The 19,672-nt window shown below is 59.5% G+C and overlaps 1 protein-coding gene across 8 annotated transcripts in view; it reads left to right on the forward strand.

Moving 5' to 3' along the window:
- Nucleotides 1–853: 853 nt before the first annotated feature.
- Nucleotides 854–19,672, forward strand: part of CLIP2 (CAP-Gly domain containing linker protein 2) — a 69,982-nt gene continuing 51,163 nt past the window's right edge. For 3 of the 8 annotated variants that reach the window (XM_025864524.2, XM_073884214.1, XM_073884212.1), the window contains exons 1-3: nt 855–1,137; nt 11,061–11,161; nt 19,370–19,560. In XM_025864524.2, the coding sequence (XP_025720309.1) occupies nt 19,437–19,560 (124 nt within the window). In that variant the 5' untranslated portion in view covers nt 855–1,137; nt 11,061–11,161; nt 19,370–19,436. Of the gene's footprint in view, nt 1,138–11,060; nt 11,162–15,138; nt 15,367–19,369; nt 19,561–19,672 lie in introns of those variants that run through there. The other 5 variants (XR_012375705.1, XM_073884209.1, XM_073884215.1 and 2 more) reach the window with 4 other exon arrangements.

The raw sequence follows: 19,672 nt of genomic DNA on the forward strand, positions 1-19,672 counted from the left end.
GGAACTAAGCTGATTCATTCATTCTAGCGTAGTCTGAGCGTCCACCCTTGGCCAGGAACCGCACTGGGTGCCTTGGTGGATATGAACAAGACTGCCTGGTGCCTGTTCTCCTTGGTGTCATTGTCACTGTGCAGACCCCAACCTCCCCCAAGACACCCACATTCCCACATTCAAGGGAAATGGAGAAGAATTTGAACTGGGGAGGGGAGGCCCGGCAGCTGTGTTAACTCCTGATATCACAGGAGACAGATCTTGCTCAGAGGAGGAGGGTGCGATATTCGTCTGGATCTTGGGTACCACTTTTTCCAAAGATGTGTTGGGAACGTAACCACCTAGATACCCCCGTGCCATTTTCCCCCACCCACTTTGGCCTCAGGACAGCTCAGTAAGACCTGGAGTTCTCAGCTCGGCTATACCATCTCCTCCTCATCCCTTCCTGTCCGGTCCAAACGTCACCTCCTCTGAGGAGCCTTCCCGGAAACTCCAGGAGCCCCCACCCCGCCCCAAGCATCCCGAGCTTCCACCTCTCCCGGGGGTCTGGGACACCCTCGTGCGCAGAGCAAGGTGGAAGGAGACTCTTTCAGCGCCAGTACTTGACCAGCGCCGAGGCGGGCGTGGGCGCACCCCGGACGCCCCACGACGGACGCCTGCGGGGCGGGGGAGGAGGTGAGGCCGCGTTTTCCGCCCGCCCGCCCACTTGCGGCGCGGCGCGGCGGCCCGAGAAACGCGAGGCCACGTGAGCGCGCGCCTGACCCCCGCCGCGCCAGGCCCCGCCCTCCGGCGCCCGCCCCAGCGCCGGCCCCTTTTGTTCCCTCCCGGAGCCGGGCCGCTCGCTCCGCTCCCGCTCAGCTCGGCTCGGCTCGGCTCGGCCGCGGGGCGCGCAGGCGGCGGCCGGGGCTGCTCGGTCCGCGCCTCCCGCCTTCCCGCCGCCGCCGCCGCCGCCGCCGCCTCCCGGACGCGAGGCTCGGGCCCGGAGAGCGAGCGCGGAGCCCCGGCGCCGGGAGGGGCTGCGGCCGGTGGGCAGCGGAGCGCGGGGAGGGGCCGCAGCATCCTCTCCCCCCGCGGCGCCCGGGTCGGGAGCGGAGGAGGCCGGGCTCCGAGCCGCCCGCCGCGCAGCCCGCCGCCGGAGGAGCGCAGGTAGGAGCCGCTGGAGGGCCCCCGGAGGAGGGGGCTCGCCGGGCAACAAAGGAGCGGGGGATGCGGGAGGCGGCGGCGGCCCGGCCTGGGCTGCAGCGGGGCGGCCGCCCGCAGGCATTGTCGGGGCGTGGGGCTGGCCGGAGGGTCGGGGGCCGGCGGGTGGGCGTGAGCGGGAGCTGCTCCCGCAGCACCCCCAACTTCCCCGTCGCCCGCAGGCGAGGAGGGGGCGCTGCCGGCGTTGGGGGGCTTCCTGGGCTGCGGGTCCCCTCGGTGAAGGCATCGTCCGCACCCTCGCCCTCCGCATCCGCAGACCCGGGTTCGGCACATCTGCTGGGAGTCGGGGGGGTGGGGGGCGCCCGTCCCGGCTCTCAAGGGCAGCGCGGGGCGGCCGGACGCGCCGCAGGGCTCTCTGGGCTCCCAGGCGGTGGGGGGCGGGGAGGGGGGCCCAGCCTGGTGGGCGCGGCCACACAGCCCCCTGGCTCCAGACCCGGGCTCTGGGAGAACACGGAGCCTCCGCCCCGCCGGCTGCGGTCGCCCGGCCGATTGCTTTTGCAAAACTTGGTTGAAGTGCATGGTGGAGGGGGTGAGGGGGAGACTGGGGCAGGGCGGCTTCCGCAGGGGTGCCCCCCCAGGCTGGCGCTGGTAGCTGGTGAGGCAGCAGATTTTCTGCCCTCCCCATAGGGAGGGGCCTTCGCCGCCGAGATGCTTCGCCGGGCCTCCAGGGCGCGCCCGTTTGGGCCCTTCAGGCGGGGCCTGGGCGGGGCGGGGTGCCCACTGGGCACTGCCACGCAGGCCCCAGCCCCACCCTGGGAAGGATGGACAGACAGGGCATCTTGGGGAGAATCACACACCCAGCAGTGCATCCCCAACCTTTGATACCCCGCCGCTTCCATGTGGGGGAGAAGTAGGAGTCCAGTGGGGGGGGGGATGTCCTTAGGTGTGTAAGATACCCAAGGGAGTTAGTGGGGGTAGCACTGACCTCGGGCTGCAGGCAGAGGAGGAGGAGAGTTCAGGGACCGCCACGTGGGGCAAGACACCCCACCAGTTGTAATGTAAACAATGAGCCCTTCATTCATCCAGCTGCTGTCACCTGGCCCAGCACTGCCAGGGGCAGGCAGGTCCACAGATCGGGGGGCGGGGGGGCCTGGCTGCTCCGGAGGAGCACAGCCCAGCAGCACTTGATGGCTCGCTTGATGAGTGCTTTGGGAGCTGGGAAAACAGAGGAGGGACCCCTGGAAGATGGGGAGGAGCAGGAAGCTTGATAGAACCCCGTGCATCAGTTTGCTGCCAGGATGCCAAAGGGGGCTTTGACTGGGCGAAGTCGCATGGGCAAGTGCTCGGAGTCCAGAAAGGAGGCCTGGTGGCTGTTGGGTTGGAGGAGCAGCACAGGATTTAGGTGACTGGGCTATGGGGTTTAAGGCAGGGGAACTTCTGTTGAGGGAAGGCATTGTTCTGTCCCTTGTACTTTTGCAAATGGGTCCCCCCTCCCCCCGGCACCCTCCTCCGTGAGCCATGAGCCCAGGCTGCATTGGCATCTGCAGTGCCTGGCCCAGGAGAGATGTTGGGGTACGGGCTCCGGGTCCGGTGGAGGAGGGAGAGATGGAGCAGAACTTCAAAGGCAGAGGACCTGGCAGAGGGAGGCTGGTGGGGGGGGGGGGGGCTCAGCTCACACGAGTGTGCACCAGCGAGCTTCTAGGTGCAACCCGCAGGCTGCGAAGGTGGTGTCTGGAATTCTGCCCCCGAGCTTGAAATCCCAAGTAGGGGATCCACCCACAGAGGCACCAGTCCCTTTCCAGTATCTGCTGCTTGCTTTGGCAGTTTGGATGCTGGCCCCTGACAGCCTGCGTTCCAGCTTTGTTACTTACTAGCTGTATGACCTCAGACGAGTCACTGCACCTCTCTGCCTTAGTTTCCCTTTCTATTAAAAATGAGGGTGCTTATGGTATCTGCCTTCTAGGGTCGCTGCGGGAGTCGAATGGATGGATGTGTGTGGAGTGTGTGCACGGTGACAGGGAGAGTGCCCAGTGTTGGTTTTGCTGGTGCCCTGGGTCCAGCCTCCATCCATACCCGTGTGGCTCATCCCCGTCCCCCGCAGCTGTCTGTCCACCGCGGGGCAGTCCTGCCTGTTACCCCACCGCTCACTGCGGTCTCCTCCCCGGGCTGCTCCCGTCTGTGATGTGGGGGACACTCGCCTCCCCGGCCCTCCCACCCTGAAGATTGACCCTGGTCCTCTTGATGCCATGTCTCGCACCTCTACTTCCATGCCCCGGGGGGGGGTGGCATTCCTGACACCACTGGGCCCCTCCTGTCCTCGTCTGAGCTGCTGGAACAAAGTAGCACAGACTGGGTGGCTTACGCCCAACAGAAATTGATTTCTCACGGTTCTAGAGGCTGGAAGTCCAAGATCAGGGTGCCAGCTCAGAAGGGGGGGGGCCTCTTCCGGGTTGCAGACTTCTTAGAGTCCCGCGTGGCAGAAGGGACTTGGGAGCTGTCTGGGGTCCCTTTTATGAGGGCACTAATCCCGTTCAGGAGGGCTCCTCCCTGGTGACCCTATCACCTCCCAAAGCTTCCCCCCACTCAATACCTTCGCATTGGGGATTAGGTTTCAACCTATGAATCTGGGGTGGGCGGGACACGAACATTTAGACCACAGCACCTGCCTAGTGGGTCTTGGAGAGAACGGCAGCTTTTGTGTACCCAAAGCCCTTGCTCTGTGCCAGGAGCTGTTTCGAGCTCTCTAAATGCATGTATTCATTTGTGGCTATCGTCACGCCGCCTACATTTGACAGATGAGGGAATCAGGGCCTAGCGAGGTTTCCCTGTTTGCCTTTCGTGCATCCCTTAAGCACCGACCGTGTGTGCCGGGGAGGCAGGTTACCACGTGCGTTATCACCAGGGCTTGGTTTGGGCCATGCCTTCCTCAGACACCACCCCGTTTGCCCAAAGCCAAAGTCCGCACGCTGTCTGGCTCCCCGGGGCCCAGCCAGGCTGTGCCTTGCCTTCCCAGCTCGGCTCTCCCCACCCACCCATACTGCCCTCACCCCGACGAGCCTCAGCTTTTTTTTTTTTCCCCAATATTTCTTAAAGATTTATTTATTTATTTATTTGAGAGGGAGAATGAGAGAGAGAGAGAACATGAGAGGGGGGAGGGTCAGAGGGAGAGGCAGACTCCCCGCTGAGCAGGGAGCCCGATGTGGGACTCGATCCCGGGACTCCAGGATCATGACCTGAGCCGAAGGCAGTCGCTCAACCAACTGAGCCACCCAGGCGCCCGAGCCTGAGCTTTGATAAGCTGTGAGTGGTGGGCCTGGCGGGGCTCGGTGAGCAGGAAGGCGGGGAGGGCCCTGACCCATGTCTTCGGGATTCTTTGCTTGCAGGGCACAGGAAAGCTCCTCCAATTAGGTTAAGCGAGAGGGGGTTAGGAGAGAGAGGGAGCTGGCACAGTTGCAGGCGGCCTGGCTCCCCCAGGCCCTGGGGCGCTAGCGGGCAGCCCCTCCTCCAGCCTGCTGCTTTCTGGGCTTTCTGGACCGTGGTTTCATTTTTCTCTGCCTCTCCCGCTGCATCTGTCCCTTCTCCTCTCCCTGTAGGCTGGCTCTGTCTGGGTTGTCAGCGTGGCTGCCCTGAGTGGTGGCTTTAGCTTGAGGCCACAGGACCTCCTGTGGGCTCCCCCCTTGGTCTCGGGGTGCTAGAGTGACTGACTGACCCAGCTTGGGTGAAGGGGCCCACCCAGTCACTCAGCTGGTGGGGGGCAGGCCACATGGGCTCTGGGGCTGGGGGCTGGGGATCCCGCCATGGGGTTGCCTACTGTAATGATGTTCGGTGTGTGCAGGGGGAGGGCTGGTGAGCGGGGCATTGCTGCCCTTGGATACTCAGGGTCTGATGAGAGAGGCAGACCCAGGGCCAGTTAACTGTGTGATTTCTTGGGAGTAGCTGGTGTGCACCAATCTGGCCTGTCCGGCCTGGGTGGGGAGGGAGGGAGGGAGGGAGGGAGGGGAGTGCGAACCACAGCCCCCCCCCCCCCCCCGCCCCGCGCCTCCCCCAGCCCCCGCTCAGAAGCCAGTGAGGCTCCTCCATTCAGGACCTGGAGACTGGAGGCCCGGTTGCCAGCCTGGGACCTGGGCCACCCCACTGCCCACCCTGTCCCCCCACCACTCTCTTGTAGGGCTGCCCGCGGTGGGGAGGATGTACAGAAACAGTAATACAAAACTCGTGTTCAGAAGAAATGATTCAAAATGATAATGAAACGTTTCCCTTCCGAATAGAAAGGAGAGCGTGTCAGGTGGTTTTTATTAACAAGGCCTACATTCGGGGCTTTGTCCAGTTAGCACTTCTGTCTTCCCTGGGCAGCTCTCGTTGGTGCATCCCTGCAATCTGTCTTTGGCTCTGTCTGCCCAGGAAAACACCTGCTCTGTGTTCATGTCCTTCTTGGCCCTCATGGCCTCTTTGCTGTGAGAGGGTGGAATTTCAGGCTCACACGGGGTCCCTGTTTTTCTAGCTGGGGGCTCAGCCTACAGCCCACCATTCTTCCAGGTGCAGCGTGAAGCTGGACAGGGCCACGAGGGAAGGAGGGTGTCTCTGGAGGTTTGGTGTCTGTGGAGGTCTTGCCGCCTCATATTCTGATTCTGCTCAGGCTGTTCCCTTTCTGCTGTAGGCTGTTCCTTGCATGAATTCGTTGGTTCATTGACGCAGCTCACACTTCAGCTTCTTTCAGACCAGGGGTTGAGCTGGGTCACAAGGAGCTCAGGGCAGAGGAGGGAAGACCTTCACGAGGGTCTTACGTGCTCTTTGTCTGACTCCCGAAAGGACTGGAGGTGATTTGCAAAGGTAAATGCGGTATAACCAGATGAAAAAGGCACGCAAAGGTTGAGCAAGAAGAAAATAAAGAATCCAATGAAGCTGGAGGGGGCCCGCTGTACCTTCTCCTGGAGGTAATTTGACTTCGAGCTTTCTCGCAGCCAGATCCGAGGAAAGAGCAGGGGTTTGGAGTGGCTGCACTGTCGCCTTGCCTTGGTGAGCCCTGCCCTGTGTCCCGCTAAAGCCTAAGGGAGGGCCAGTGTGCTCCTGGGTGCGGCCCCTGGTCCAGAATGCAGAGGGGGGCAGCACCTGCCTCCTGATTCTTCGGAGCTCCTCCTGGAGGGTCCCTGCCCCCACCTGGGGCTCATGCGCACAGCCAGTGCCCCCTCCCCTGGGGTCTGACTGGTCCCAGGCATGGGTGAGAGCTGGTGAACCAGGAGCCACACCGGTCTCTGCCCAAGAATCCCTGTCTCACGAGGAGGCACGGGGGCCAGGACACGGGGCGCGCAGGTTGTGCTCCCGGTTGGCCCCAGGAGTAGGCTGAGGGATAGAAGAGGGGTGGAGGCGTTCGGGCAGGACGAGTGATGGGGTGAGATGTCTTTTGGAGCAACGAGAAGTTCAAGGAAGGTGGAAGAGAGGCTGCTGGTGGGTCGGGGCCCGAGGAAATGAGACCAGAGACAGGCAGTACCTGGGCTGGTGGGCAGAGATGCTTCAGACTGTGGCCTTGGCTCCCAGGGCCGTGGGCTGCCTTCCTGACCTCTTGCCTAAACCTCTGCCCTTGGCTCCCCAACCCGGGTGCCTTGAGGAGAGTCGGTCTTGGTTCTGAGAAAGTCAAGAAAGTGGTTAAGAGTTCAGGCTCCGTGGCCAGAGGGCCTGAGTTCAAATTTCACGCCTGCTGTCGTTCAGTCATATCACCCTGGGCAAAGGATTGAGCACCCCAGGCCTCGGTTTCCCCACTAAGAAAATGGATGGAGCTCATAACAGGGCAAAGGTTAAATGTGTTGGTATTTATAACGCACTTGGACTGGTGTCTGGAGCAGAACAGATCTTGCAGGTCTGTGTCTCCAGAGGCTGGAGGAGCTCAGCGGAAGATGGGGGCTCATCCCACCTGAGCCCCCCACACCCAGTGCACCCACACAGGTTCTGAGTCCAGCACAGTGAAGAAGCAAGCTGTCTCTGTGATGGTGGGTGGTGTGGCCATGGGGTCACCCTTCCCCCTGCGGTGGGCCAGCCCTGGGGGCACGGGGGTGCTCAACACCCTTAATGGTTAATGCTCTTACTGAGGGTAACAGTAGCTGTGTGAGTTCGGGAGAGCCTCTCAGGGCAGCTGTGCCAACTGGAGCAGAAACGTGCTCTGAGAACAGGCCTGACTCTGCTTGATCCCCTCCAGTGATGGGGGGCTCACTGCCAGCCTCTTTGTTCACCGGACCCACATAGGGTTAGCATCTACTCTGTGCCGGATGCTCGTTGTTTTGGAACGTTCAGCCCTTCCCAGAGATGGCTCCAAGTTGGCCAGCAAGCACAGCGATGGCGTGTGGACAAGCTGTCTTGGGCCTCCAGCTAGACATGGGCGGAACAAGGGTGGCGGAGCAGGGCATTTCCATTCACTCAACGATTCTTTCCTTCCTGCCTGCGTTCGCAAAGCGTTCTGAGCCACCGTGTGTGCTGGGCGCTGTCCTAGGTACCGAGAGCCCCGCAATGAACAAGAGAGGCAGAGAGCCTGCCCTCTTAAAGCTGCTTTCAGTGAGAGGTGAGGGAGTTTGCCAGCTGAGGCGAGGAAGGGCATTCTAGGCAGAGGGAACAGCGTGTGCGAGGGCCCGGGGATGTGACAGAATGTGTATGGGTGTGGGTGGGCGTCTGTGGCATTCAGGCAGCATTTGGTGGCTGGGGGTGGCGACTGCCTTTCTGGAAGCACTAAAAGAAAACACTGATTATGAGGGCTTGCTAGGGACTGACCTCACCCCTGCGGCCACCAGGTTCTGCCCCTCCTCCACCCATCCCTCCCCAACCCCCGCTCCAGCAGCCCTGGGTTGCCCTTCAGAGGCATAGATGGTGCCCATTGGCCCCCTGGCTGGTTCATTCCTTCTCCAGGCTCCCACATGGGCCAAGTTTGCATTCTGTCCTGCCGTGAGGGGACAAGTACAGGTCTCAGTGGGCTCAGCCTCCTCCCTGCCCCTCGCCTGCAGGGGAAGGCTCAGGAGAGGATGCTGGGGCGCTGACTTGCATGCCTCGTTTAGGGAAGAAGGTTGGCGTGCTGGAAGGTTGTCCAGTGAGCACAGCACTGCTGCGTGTCAGGCCCTGGTGCTTGAACTCCATGGGGTTTGGGCCTGCCCGCAGGGAGCTTGCAGGACGCCTGCGGGGGGGAGACAGGTGCTCCAGTGGGTCGCCGTGGTTCAGCACCACCGCCTGGGGCTCTCTGATGGGTGGGAAGGCCCCAGAGAGGCAGGGACCATCCCTGCTTCTTCCACTTGTGCTGCTGCCCACCCCCCGCCCAGGTAATTAAAAAAAAAAATGTATATGTATATATATGTATATTTTTTAAAACCTTTTTATGGAAATACAACATCCATGCAGAAAAGTGTGCATGGCACATGTGTACTTGCTTGTTGACTTTTCTCCGACCGAAATGACTGTGTAACAGAAGCCAGATCAGGTCTGAGATCCTGCTGGGTCCCCAGTGCCCCTCTTGCTTGTCCTTCCAGTCAGTACCCCTGACCCAAGGGGGACCCCTTCCCTTATTTCTGATGCCATCAATAAAGGTGGTCTGGCAACTTCATTTTTATTTATTTGTTTGCTTATTTATATTTATGTTATTTATTTATTTGTTTATATTTAAGCAGGCTCCATGCTCAGCGTGGGGCTTTGAACTCATGGCCCTGAGATCAAGATCTGAGCTGAGATCAGGAGTCGGACTTAACCGACTTAACCGGCTTAACCGACTCAGCCACCCGGGTGCCCTTGTGTTTTTATTTTTAATCGTGTAGTTGACACACAATATTATTAGGTTGGGGCATATGACATAGTGACTGGACAAGTCTGTACATTGTTCGGTGCTCCTCACTGTGTCCCGTCTGTCACCACGCGAACTTCAGACGATATCACTGTACGTTCCCTTCACCTACTTCCCACCCCCTTCCCCTCTGGTATCCACCAGTCTGATTCTCTGCATTCGTGACTCTGTTTGTTAGAACTTCATTTTATTTATTTATTTTTTAAAGGTTTTATTTATTTGACAGAGAGACACAGCGAGAGCGGGAACACAAGCAGGGGGCGTGGGAGAGGGAGAAGCAGGCTTCCCGCGGAGCAGGGAGCCCGATGTGGGGCTCGATGTGGGGCTCGATCCCAGGACCCCGGGACCGTGACCTGAGCCGAAGGCAGACGCTTAGCGACTGAGCCACCCAGGCGCCCCTCTGTGGCTAACTCTTGACACACACTCTGTCTCTCCATGGTGTCATTTGATGCGCAGAAGCTCTTAATCTTAATCTTGCCCAGTTTATCCATCCTTTCCCTGCTTTCCAGCACTTCTGTGTCCCGCTTAAGAAATCTTGGCCTACCCTAGTGTTCTGAAGATTTTTTTCTCACGTCTTCTGCTAAAAGCTGTATTGGTTTGCCTTCCACAGTTAGATCTGCTGTCCATCTGGAATTGATTTTTGTGTACGAGGTGAAGTCAACGTATTCCTTTCCTTTTGCTGCTCTGACAAGTGACCCCAAACGTCCTCGCCCCCAAACAACACAAATGTATTGTCATCTGACAATCCTGGAGGCCGGGAGTCTGCAGTGGGTCACTCCAGGCTAAGATCAGGATGCTGGCAGGGCCGTGTTCCTTCTAGAAGCTCGGGGAAGGGTCTGTTTCTTGACCTTTTCCAGCTTCTAGAGGCTGCCCACATTCTTTGGCTGGTGGCCCCCTCCTCTGTCTTCAAAACCAGCGCTGTTGCCCCGAGTTGTTGGCACGCTGTCTTGGTCATCTCCCTGATTCTGTCCCTCCTGCCTCCCTCTTGCACTTCGAAGGACACTTGTGATCCCTTTGGGCCTGTCTGGATAATCCAGAATAACCTTCCCATCTGAAGGCCAGCTGACTAGCATCCTTGATTCCATCTACAACCTTAATTCCCCTTTGCCCTGTGGAAGCTAACATGTTAACAGTTTCCGGGGATGGAGACATGAACATCCTGGCTGTGTCAGGTCTGGGGAGGGGAAGGAAAGTCATCGTTTCTACCCACGATAGGCGGGATCATGATTTTTTTTTCCCCCCATGTGGTTGTCCAGTTGACCCAGCATCACTTATTGTAAAGACCATCCTTTGCTCGGGGGTATTTTTTTTTTTAAGATTTTATTTGTTTATTTGAGGGGGGGGGAGAGTGTGCGAGTGTACGCACAAGTGGAGGAAAGGGGCAGAGGCAGAGGGAAAAGCAGACTTGCCACCGAGCAGGGAGCCTGATGTGGGGCTCGATCCCAGGACCCCTCAGGGATCATGCCTTGAGCCGAAGGCAGATGCTTAACCGGCACTCAGGAGTATTTTTTAGTTTCTTCTGCAAATCCTGGCCCTAGAGAGGAGGCCTGGCTGGCTGGGTTGGGGAGGGGACCCCAGGTGATGGGGTGCTTTCCCTCAGCTCCCTGGCCCGAATGTGTGGGACAGCACTACACTAGTAAAAGGGGAGTAGCTCAGTGTCCTGGCCTGGGGGACAGGACACGGGAGCCCTTTCCTTCCTCTTCTGCCTGGATCAGCAGGTGACCTCAGCAGGCCCCTTCCCTCCCTCGCCCTCTGACTTCATCTGGTCGCAGGGACCCCCTTGCCCAGCACGTTTCTGTCACTTGAATCTCACTGTCCTGGTCCCTTGCTCTGTGACCGGCAGCCTGGGCCCCAGTTTCACATTCTGTGAAATGGGAATAAAGGTGGGTCGGAGGACAACTTGAGTCAGCCAGTGCCTGCCTGCATCCTGGGCCCGTGGCAGGAGGGCCCCAGCTGTCCAGTCTCTGGGGGTGTGGCCACGCAGCCTGGAGCCGGCTCTGGAGCCATGGCTGCCCCTGGTTCTGAGTGTGCCAACTCTGTGTGTGTGTGTGTGTGTGTGTGTGTGTGTGTGTGTAAGGCAAGGAAGTATACTGACCTTGACTTTCCTTCCCCTTCCCAGACCCGACACAGCCCCGATCCCCTTTGCTGTGTTGAGAGACAGGATCTGAGCTACCTCCCGGCCTGAGAAAAGATGGCCCCGCTCCAGGGTGTCCAGCTCAGGTAAGATAGACAGCCCAGTCATTCCCAGGGCTCTGCCGTCACCCCCAGCTGTGGGCAGGGGGGGGAAACGCTGACTTTACAAATTGGGGTCTCCAGCCCTGAGCCTAGAGGCTGTGAGAATGGTGAGCACGTGGAACTGGACCCCAGTCTTCTGGACTTGGCCCCGCTTGCCCCCAGCCTCAGGTGCCAGAGAAGCTGGGGTCCACTGGGGCCCTCGGGTTGTCCTCTAACTCAGCCCCTGCGTGCCCCACCCTCTGTGTCCATGTTGCCAGCCCAGCACCCCATCTTCCCTGCCTCAGCCTGCCTCTTCTTGAAGCCACATCGGCTGGTGGAGCCTGGGTTCCAGCTTGGGTTCCAACCCAGCTCTGCTGTGAGGCTCGGGCCGGCCCCTTCCCCAGGCTGGTTCTGGATGGCTGCCAGGCCCCTTGGTACTCCCAGGCAAGGCCCGCTACCTCCCTGTCCTTCTTGGGGCCACCGTCTCCTGCAATGGCAGGCCCACAGCCCTGTGAGTGGTAGGATTGCACAGCCTGGGCTGGCTCTGGTGGGGCTTCGCTGGCCGGGTGAGAGCGAAGACTGGGTGTGGGGACGGGGGCACAGGCAGGCCGGCGCCGTCTCCCCGGCCGTCCTGTGAGGCCCCCGGCTTTGGCCCTCCCCTCAAGCTGGCAGGACTCGCAGGGAGGGAGCCTGTCTCAGCCCCGCCCTGCTCTGTGCCCCCACGTGGGGACTCTAGCTTCACCACCAGGCGGAAGTCCCCGACCTCGGTCAGATGCAGACAAATGAGGCTCCCTTCCGAGCAGGATGGGATAAGCAGAGAGTGGCAGCTGGGAGTAGGCCTTTGTCCTCTGGACAGTGGTCACACCCGCCTGCTAGATTCAGGGGTTGGGGGGGTACTGGGTTTCTGGTGCAGGAGGGAGTGTTGGGGTGCCTGGTGGGGCAGGGCTGGGGGAGCCCACACCACACAGACATCAAGGGGAGCCTTGGCCTGGCAGTCAGCACCTGTCCGGGGGGTCTACTCTGTTTGGGGCCTGCCCCCCATTCCTCTGGGTGGGTGTGTACAGGGAGGGAAGCCACCCTTTGCTTCCCCCCTCTCCTATGTCTGCCTTTACATCTTTTAGAAATTTTAGTTTAGGGCGCCTGGGTGGCTCAGTCATTAAGCATCTGCCTTCGGCTCGGGTCGTGGTCCCAGGGTCCTGGGATCGAGCCCCGCATCGGGCTCCCTGCTCCGCGGGAAGCCTGCTTCTCCCTCTCCCACTCCCCCTGCTTGTGTTCCCTCTCTCGCTGTGTCTCTGTCAAATAGAGAAATAAAATCTTTAAAAAAAATTTATTTTATTTAAATTTAATTAACAGATTAGTTTCAGAGGTAGAGTTACACATTTTTTAAAATGATCATGAATATTTTAGGCACTCAGAAAAAGGACTAGACAGAATATGATCAACACCCATGTACATCCTGCAGGACTTAAGAAACAAATCTTAGAAATAGGAACAGAGCCCCCAGTTACCGCACCCCAGCCCTGTTCCCACTCCGAACTCACATCCCCGGATGTTGCGTGGACTCTGCGTTCAGCACCGTGGAGGGCCTCCCGGGCTGTGTGGTCCAGGCTCGGGCTCCGCGGCCACCAGCCCCTGCTGCCCGGCCTTGCCAGCTCCTGGTGTCACCTGGCTTTCTGACTTTTTGCCCATCTGATTGGGTGGGAAACGGGATCTCCTTCCTTGTGGCTTGGATTTGCATTTCCCTGCTGACTGGGAGGCCCGGCGGCTGTCTGGTGGCACCCTCGCCTCGAAAGCTGCCTGTTCTTTTTTTTTTTTTTTTAAGATTTTATTTATTTATATGACAGAGAGAGACACAGTGAGAGCAGGAACACAAGCAGGGGGAGTGGGAGAGGGAGAAGCAGGCTTCCCGCCGAGCAGGGAGCCCGATGCGGGACTCGATCCCAGGACCCTGGGATCACGACCCGAGCCGAAGGCAGACGCCCAACGGCTGAGCCACCCAGGCGCCCGAAAGCTGCCTGTTCTTACCGGTCTTGTTCTTAACCTGTCTATCCGGGGTGCCCTCAAATCTTCCTTCCTCATGTCACATACCGGGGGGTGCTCCCAGCCTGTGATTCTCCCTGGCCTTTGCTGTCCCCAGTGACTCTCCCAAGGACCCCATCACTCAGCCTCCTGTCCCTCCCCAAGTGTCTCTCGGGGACCTCACACCCGGCATGTCCCAAACCGGGCTCCCCCCTCCAGCCCCCACCTTCTCCGAGGTCCCTCTCCATGTGGAGAGATGCCCCCTCCTGCTGGGACCCTGGGTGCTCCCTCCATACCCACACCGTTGGCCACCAAATGCCGCTCAGCACGTCTCCGCTCTCTGTCCCCTCCAGCCCCCCCGCCCCCGTGGTGGTTCAGGCCGCATTGTCGCGACCCTTGTCTGTCACAGCGGCCCCCGGGACTGTGGCCTCCCTGCCCTCATTTGCCCCAGCGCCTTCATCAGCTCCTGAGTGATTTTGCCAATAGGCACACCCCTTGCTTGACACCCTCTGCAGCCCCACATCCACTCAGGCTGATGGCCTGTGTGTGGGGCTGGGAGATCCCCCACCCCCGCCCTGCTCTTCCTCCCCATCTCTGCATGAACCCCCCACCACACACATTTTAGCAACTAAATCCTCAACTCTTTGGTTGACGTGGCAGAACCTGGCCTCTGCCTGGAAGTTCCCCTGCCCGGCCCCCAGCGCCCCATGCTCCCTATTACGGAGCACTCCCCCGTCCCCCAGCCCCCACGGTGCTGACGTGGCCTGAGCCTTAGGGCTGGTGGTGAGGGCTCAGGGGCCGCATGGAGTTCATCTCTGGGCCCTGCTGCCCAGCACTCGGACCAACAGGGTTGGGAGAGGAGGAGGGAGCATGGACACCCTGGCTGCTGATCCTGGAGGCAGGGGTAGGAAGAATAACCCGGGGGAGCCCTGAGGTTGGGGGTGGCAAGCCTGGGCTTGAAGACTGGGCTTCATCCAGCAACAGTGTCTTGCCAAAGTGCTTCCCTCCAGCCGGAGGGGTTCCTGGTGCCCGCCTCCCGCAATCCCTGGCTATGGCAGCACCCTGGACATGGGCTTTCCACTGTCCTATTTGGCACCTACCCCCTATTCCATCAGGGCCACACCCTGGGCCTCCGATTGGCAGAGACTTCCTGGGCCTCGTTCCCCGCTGAGCCTGGGGCCCGCCACCCCCGGGCAGCTGAAATGGAAACCCTGAAATGCAGCCCGGGTTTGTCTTTGGTAAATGGCAATTGAGGGCAGCACAAAGGGTGCCTGTTGGTCTGAATGCTGCCTGCCCTCCCCCTCCCCTGCCCGCCTCGCCCGGGCCCCGAGTCCCTGGGGGAGGCGGCGTGTGCACCCCGGGCCTTCCGAGATCATAATAGAGACCCGTCGGCGTGGCAGTTGCCCTTCCCCGGGGGCTTCCATGGGCCAGGCGCGGAGGGCCGCCTGTGGGGTGTGTGTCCTGACTCGCCCATCCACGCTCCCCACGGGGCAGCCATACTTTCACCCCATCTTACCCTCCTCATGTCCCGCTCCCGCTCCCTCTCCCTCTCGTTCACTGTGGTCTCCTTCGTCCTGACAAGAGGCCTAAGAGCCCCAGACCCCCCAGCCCCGCTGGGGTGGTGATGCAACAGGCACCCACCGGCCACGGACCCACAGCTACTCGTGGTGGCTCGGGGTCTGGACCCACATTGCCTGCCCTCTGCTCCCTCCCTGTCTCCCAGGCCTGCCCCGCCCCCCAGATCGTGGCCAGTGGCCAATCTATCACCATCCTGGCTTTTCCCAAGAAAGCCCTTCCTTCCTCTATCCCACGAGCAGGGCTGAGTCACAAAGGGGTGATTGGCCCCAGGTCTCCTCCCCCTCTTCCTGTTCACCATTTCTTCTCTCCTCCCCTCTCCCCTTTGCTCGGCTTCCCCAGCTTTGTAGACCCTGGGGGTGGGGGCGGCCACCGGCCTCTCCTGCCCAGCCCTCCCCGCGCCCCGGCAGTGGCGGTGGGCCGAGGGAATGAGTGAGTGCAGCCGTGCAGCCGGCTCCTCTGGTCTCCTTTGTCGGCGAGGCATGCAGGCGCTCTCCCCAGAGGCGAGGGGTCTCACAAATGTTAGTCCAGGCCCAGGCTGGCCAGCCTAGGGAAGCAGGGGAGGGCCAGCCCCGGGGCTGGGTCCAGCACAGCCTCTGAGCAGCGTGTGACGTTGGGTGAGTCTCTGAACTTTTCTGAGTCTCTGAACTTTTCAGAGCTTCCCATGCTCTTCCTGTGAGTCGGCTTCTGGCTCATCAGGGCTCGGGAGGACGAACGAGGCCCCATTCCTGCAAGGCCTGGCATACCCGTTTCTTTACACTAGAGGCTGCTGGGATCTTCAGGGTCCGGGAGGGAGGGGGGCAAAGCTGGGAGCCTCCGGAAACCTCCCCTGGGAGGAGTGTCCTGGAGGTTTGTGGCTTTGGAGGCCTTTGTCCTCTGGGCAGTGGCAGGTGTGCCCTCACACGGGGTTTCCGGACCATGGGCTCTGGGCCAGGTGCTTTGTTGGGGCCGGGTTCTCAGAGAAGCTAGGGCCCTGCCTGGGGTTGCCCGCGGGCTCCCGGGAGGCAAGATGAAGATAAATGAGAACAGTATTACCTCTCCTTGGCTCAGCATGCCATTCTGAGGTCTCCGTGGGCCAGAGGTTCGGGGAAACTTCGTGGAGGAGGAAGCATTGGGCTAGGTATTGCATAGGTGGTTGGAACAATGAAGCAGGTGGGAGACAAGGCAGAAGTGGGGTCTGGGAGGTGGGGACTTGTCAGGTGAGTAAGGAGGGAATGCAGGGTCATCTGTGGCAGTGCTGGTTGGGGACTCCGATGCCAGGAATGCTATTGTAATGCCTGGTCCCTGCCTCATAGGACATGCTGGCTAGCGGGAAGGTCAGACTGCCTACATGAAAAGCCATGGCATCGGACCACCGGCGGGGCTGGGGGGTCTGGGGCTCTTAGGCCTCTTGTCAGGATGAAGGAGACCACAGTAAACAAAACAGACCTTAGTCCCTTTCCTTGAGCAGCAGTGAAAAACAAAGCAGGTTGGAGATGGGGAGGACTAGGTAGGGGTTGTAATCTTAGAAGGAGACGTTGGAGCAGATACTTGAAGGAGATGAGCAATGAACCTGGATATTTGAGGCCTCGGGAATAGCATGTGCAAAGGCCCTGAGGCTGGAGAGTGCTTATTGTGATCCAGGTGTGGCCGGAGACCGGCTTGGCTGGAGTGAAGTGGGCAAGGGAGGGCCATAGTGCTGGAGGTAAGAGATGAGGAGGGCTTTGAAGGCCGCCGCACTAACTTCTCTGGAGAGCCGTCAAGGATTTTATTTTATTTTATTTTATTTTATTTTTTTTAGATTTTATTTATTTATGTGAGAGACAGAGAGAGAGAGGGAAAGCAGGGGGAGTGGGAGAGGGAGAAGCAGGCTTCCCGCTGAGCAGGGAGCCCGATGTGGGGCTGGATGGGATCATGACCTGAGCCGAAGGCAGGTGCTTAACGACTGAGCCACCCAGGTGTCCCAAAATTCACCCATTTTAAATACGGCTTTGTGACTACTTTGATATTCAGTATAAATACAAGTTGTGCGGCCAGTCACAATCCATTACACTTCTGGCTTCTGGAAAGTTCTCTCATGCCTGTTTGTGGTCAGTCCCAGCTTCCACCCCCAGGCAACCCCCGATTTGCTTTCCGTGTCTATAGTTTTGAGATTCCCTATAAATAAGAATCATGCAGTATGTAGTCTTTTGTGTTGGGTGTCTTGCGGTTAGTGTAACATTGTTGAGGGTGGTCAGTATCGTTGCACATGTCACACTCACTTATTATTGCCAAGGAGTGTTCTATTGTGTAAATACCCTGCTTATCACTCACCAGGTGATGGGTATTTGGTTGTTTTCCATTGTTCGGCTATTGTGAATAAAGTTGCTATGAACATTTTTTTACAGGCCTTTGTATGAATGTGTTTTTATTTTTCTTGGGCGGTTGGGTCATATGGTAGATATATATTTAACTTACTTTTTTAAAAAGATTTTATTTATTTGAGAGAGAGAGATTGAGAGAACAAGTGGGAGGAGGGGCAGAGGGAGAAGCAGACTCCCCGCTGAGCAGGGACTCCCCCCGCCCCCGCCCCATGCAGGACTCAATGCCAGGACCCTGAGATTGTGACCTGTGCCAAAGGCAGACACTTAACCAACTGAGCCACCCAGGCGCCTGGTGATTAGAGTTCTTTAAGTGTTCTGAATAGAAGTCTTTTAATGTATGATTTGTAATATTTTCCTCTGTGGGGGGGGTGTTTCAGGCAGAGAGGGGGCCCAAAAGGCATGGGGAGGGGGCACCTTGCGTCTTGTTCCAGTCTCACTAGAGGCCTTCCTCTGCCTCACACATGGGGCCCCCCCGCATCAGGATTTCCTAGGTCAGAGGGCCTCCCCCCCCCCCCCCCCCCCCGCTAAGCCGCTGGAGCAGGAAGCCAGTTAGCCACCCACAGGGAGGGATATTCGCTGTCACCAGAGAGCGTGCCCCTGCTGGCTCAGTCGTTCGGGCTTGGAGGGATGCCAGCAAGTCCTAACCTAACCAGAGAACAATGTCTGCAACCCACAGTCCCTTCCCTGGGGAATGAGCTTGCTGGAGGGCCAGGTTCTGGGGAATGAGGGAGCAGCTGATCGAGCGACTCCCGGGCCCCAGGATTCCTGGGGTGTCGGAGTTGTCCATCGGAGGATTGGAATGTTGGGTTTGGAAGGCTCTAGGACCAGGCTAAGGCTGACAGCCATGGACAGTATTCCTGTTGGCTAACTTGGGCCTGTAGGTGTCACTAATGTGCGCCGGGGGGATTATTTGTCTCTGCTCTTAGGGCTGGCAGCCCTGCATGAAGTTCATCCCATGGCTGTGCTAAGACAGGTCATCGTGTCACTGGCTCAACTTGCTGACCTGACAGCCATTTGGAGGACACTTTGCAGATTCCTGCCGTGAGCCTTGTGGATTGGCTTCTATATCAGTCCGAACTCTTTCGGTTGCAAGAGACGGTGCCCCTCAAATAGGTTTAGGCAAAAGGAGAAAACGATGCATGGGTGTGAGGATTTGTTGACTGGTGTAAGGCGCTCTAGGGACCAGCTTCAGGCTCAGCTGGATCCAGGCCCTCCATCCAAATCCAGCAGCTCAGCTCTGCTTTCTCCACATTGGCCTCATTCCCTGGCAGGCTCCTCCATGCGGTAACTGGGATGGCCCTGTAGTCCCTGGCATCCAACCCACACCCAGGCAGCCCCAGAGAAAGAAAATCACCCTTCCTAAAGGTACCAGCCAGAGTCCAGGCCCTGGTGCTCCTTGGGTCATATGATTTTTCCTTCACTAACCCTGGGGGCTCTGGCCAGGCCTGGGTCATGTGCCGACTCCCCTTGTGTGTGGTGGGGTCAGCCCATATAAGTCTTATGGATCAAGAGTGGAGGAAAGGGTTCTCTGAAAGAGAATAGCATTCCATGACCACGGATGGGTACGGATAGGGCTGGACTGGCAGAAGCGGCCTCAGAGCCGAGCACCCGGAGAGCACGGATTTTCCTGTTCCCGAGGTCCCTGGGGGTGATGCTTTTGCCCAGAATCCTCTGCTCATCCGGTGGGGCTCTGTATTCCCTTTCCCCACTGGACAGTGTGCTCGCCAGATAAGGCCTGCAGCTCCGGGGCAGGACTGGGTCTGGCCGCTGGCGAGCCCTCCATGAACGTCTGCTGCAAGAGAGGGTGTGTGCATAGGGCAGTGGAGGAGAGGGCCCGGGGACGGCGGGCCTGTCTTGTCTGCCCCAGGCTACCCACGCGTGTCAATCCGTAGCAGCCTGTGTTCGGGGGGGGAGTCCCACTCAGCCGAACCTGCGGGGTCCCCATGGGGGGCTGCTAGGGCTACGACAGCTCTTCCTGCAGACCCCCAAACCTGCCTGCTCCTGATTCTCGCCCCCCGGGTCCAGGATGCGGGCAGAGACCGCACGGCCGACCTCAGAGTCCGGCAGACCAGGCCACGGGCCAGGCCACATCATTGCCACACCGGGCCCATGCTTGCTGCCACTGCTCTGTGCCTCAGTTTCCCTCCCTAGGAAAGAGGGGGATGGTGGCCCCCGCCCCACTGGGTGGGGGGGGTGCGGGAATCCTGCTGTGTCACCACTGGGGGGGGGCCCTGGCCCGTGGTGACATGATGAGGTGATTGCTCTCGTCTGCCCACAGGTGAGGGGTGATGGCAGAGAGGGCGTGACCCGCACGGACCCTTCTCTACACACCGAGTGGCACCACCATGCAGAAGCCCAGCGGCCTGAAGCCCCCCGGCCGTGGGGGGAAGCACTCGAGCCCCGTGGGCCGGACGTCCACTGGGTCGGCTTCCGTGTCCGCGGCGGCAGCGGCCACCAGCTCCAAGGAAGGTGCGCGGGGCTGAAGGTGGTGGGTGAAGGGCCGGGTGTGGGGAGCGGTTCTTCCAGAAGAGCCCCTCAGAGACCAGCCTGGGGGCTAGCAGCACACGGAAGTTCTTCCTTT

Source organism: Callorhinus ursinus, unplaced genomic scaffold (genome assembly GCF_003265705.2).
Source record: "Callorhinus ursinus isolate GAN/ISIS: 27379988/994484 unplaced genomic scaffold, GSC_fseal_2.0 scaffold55, whole genome shotgun sequence".
Taxonomy (NCBI): domain Eukaryota; kingdom Metazoa; phylum Chordata; class Mammalia; order Carnivora; family Otariidae; genus Callorhinus; species Callorhinus ursinus.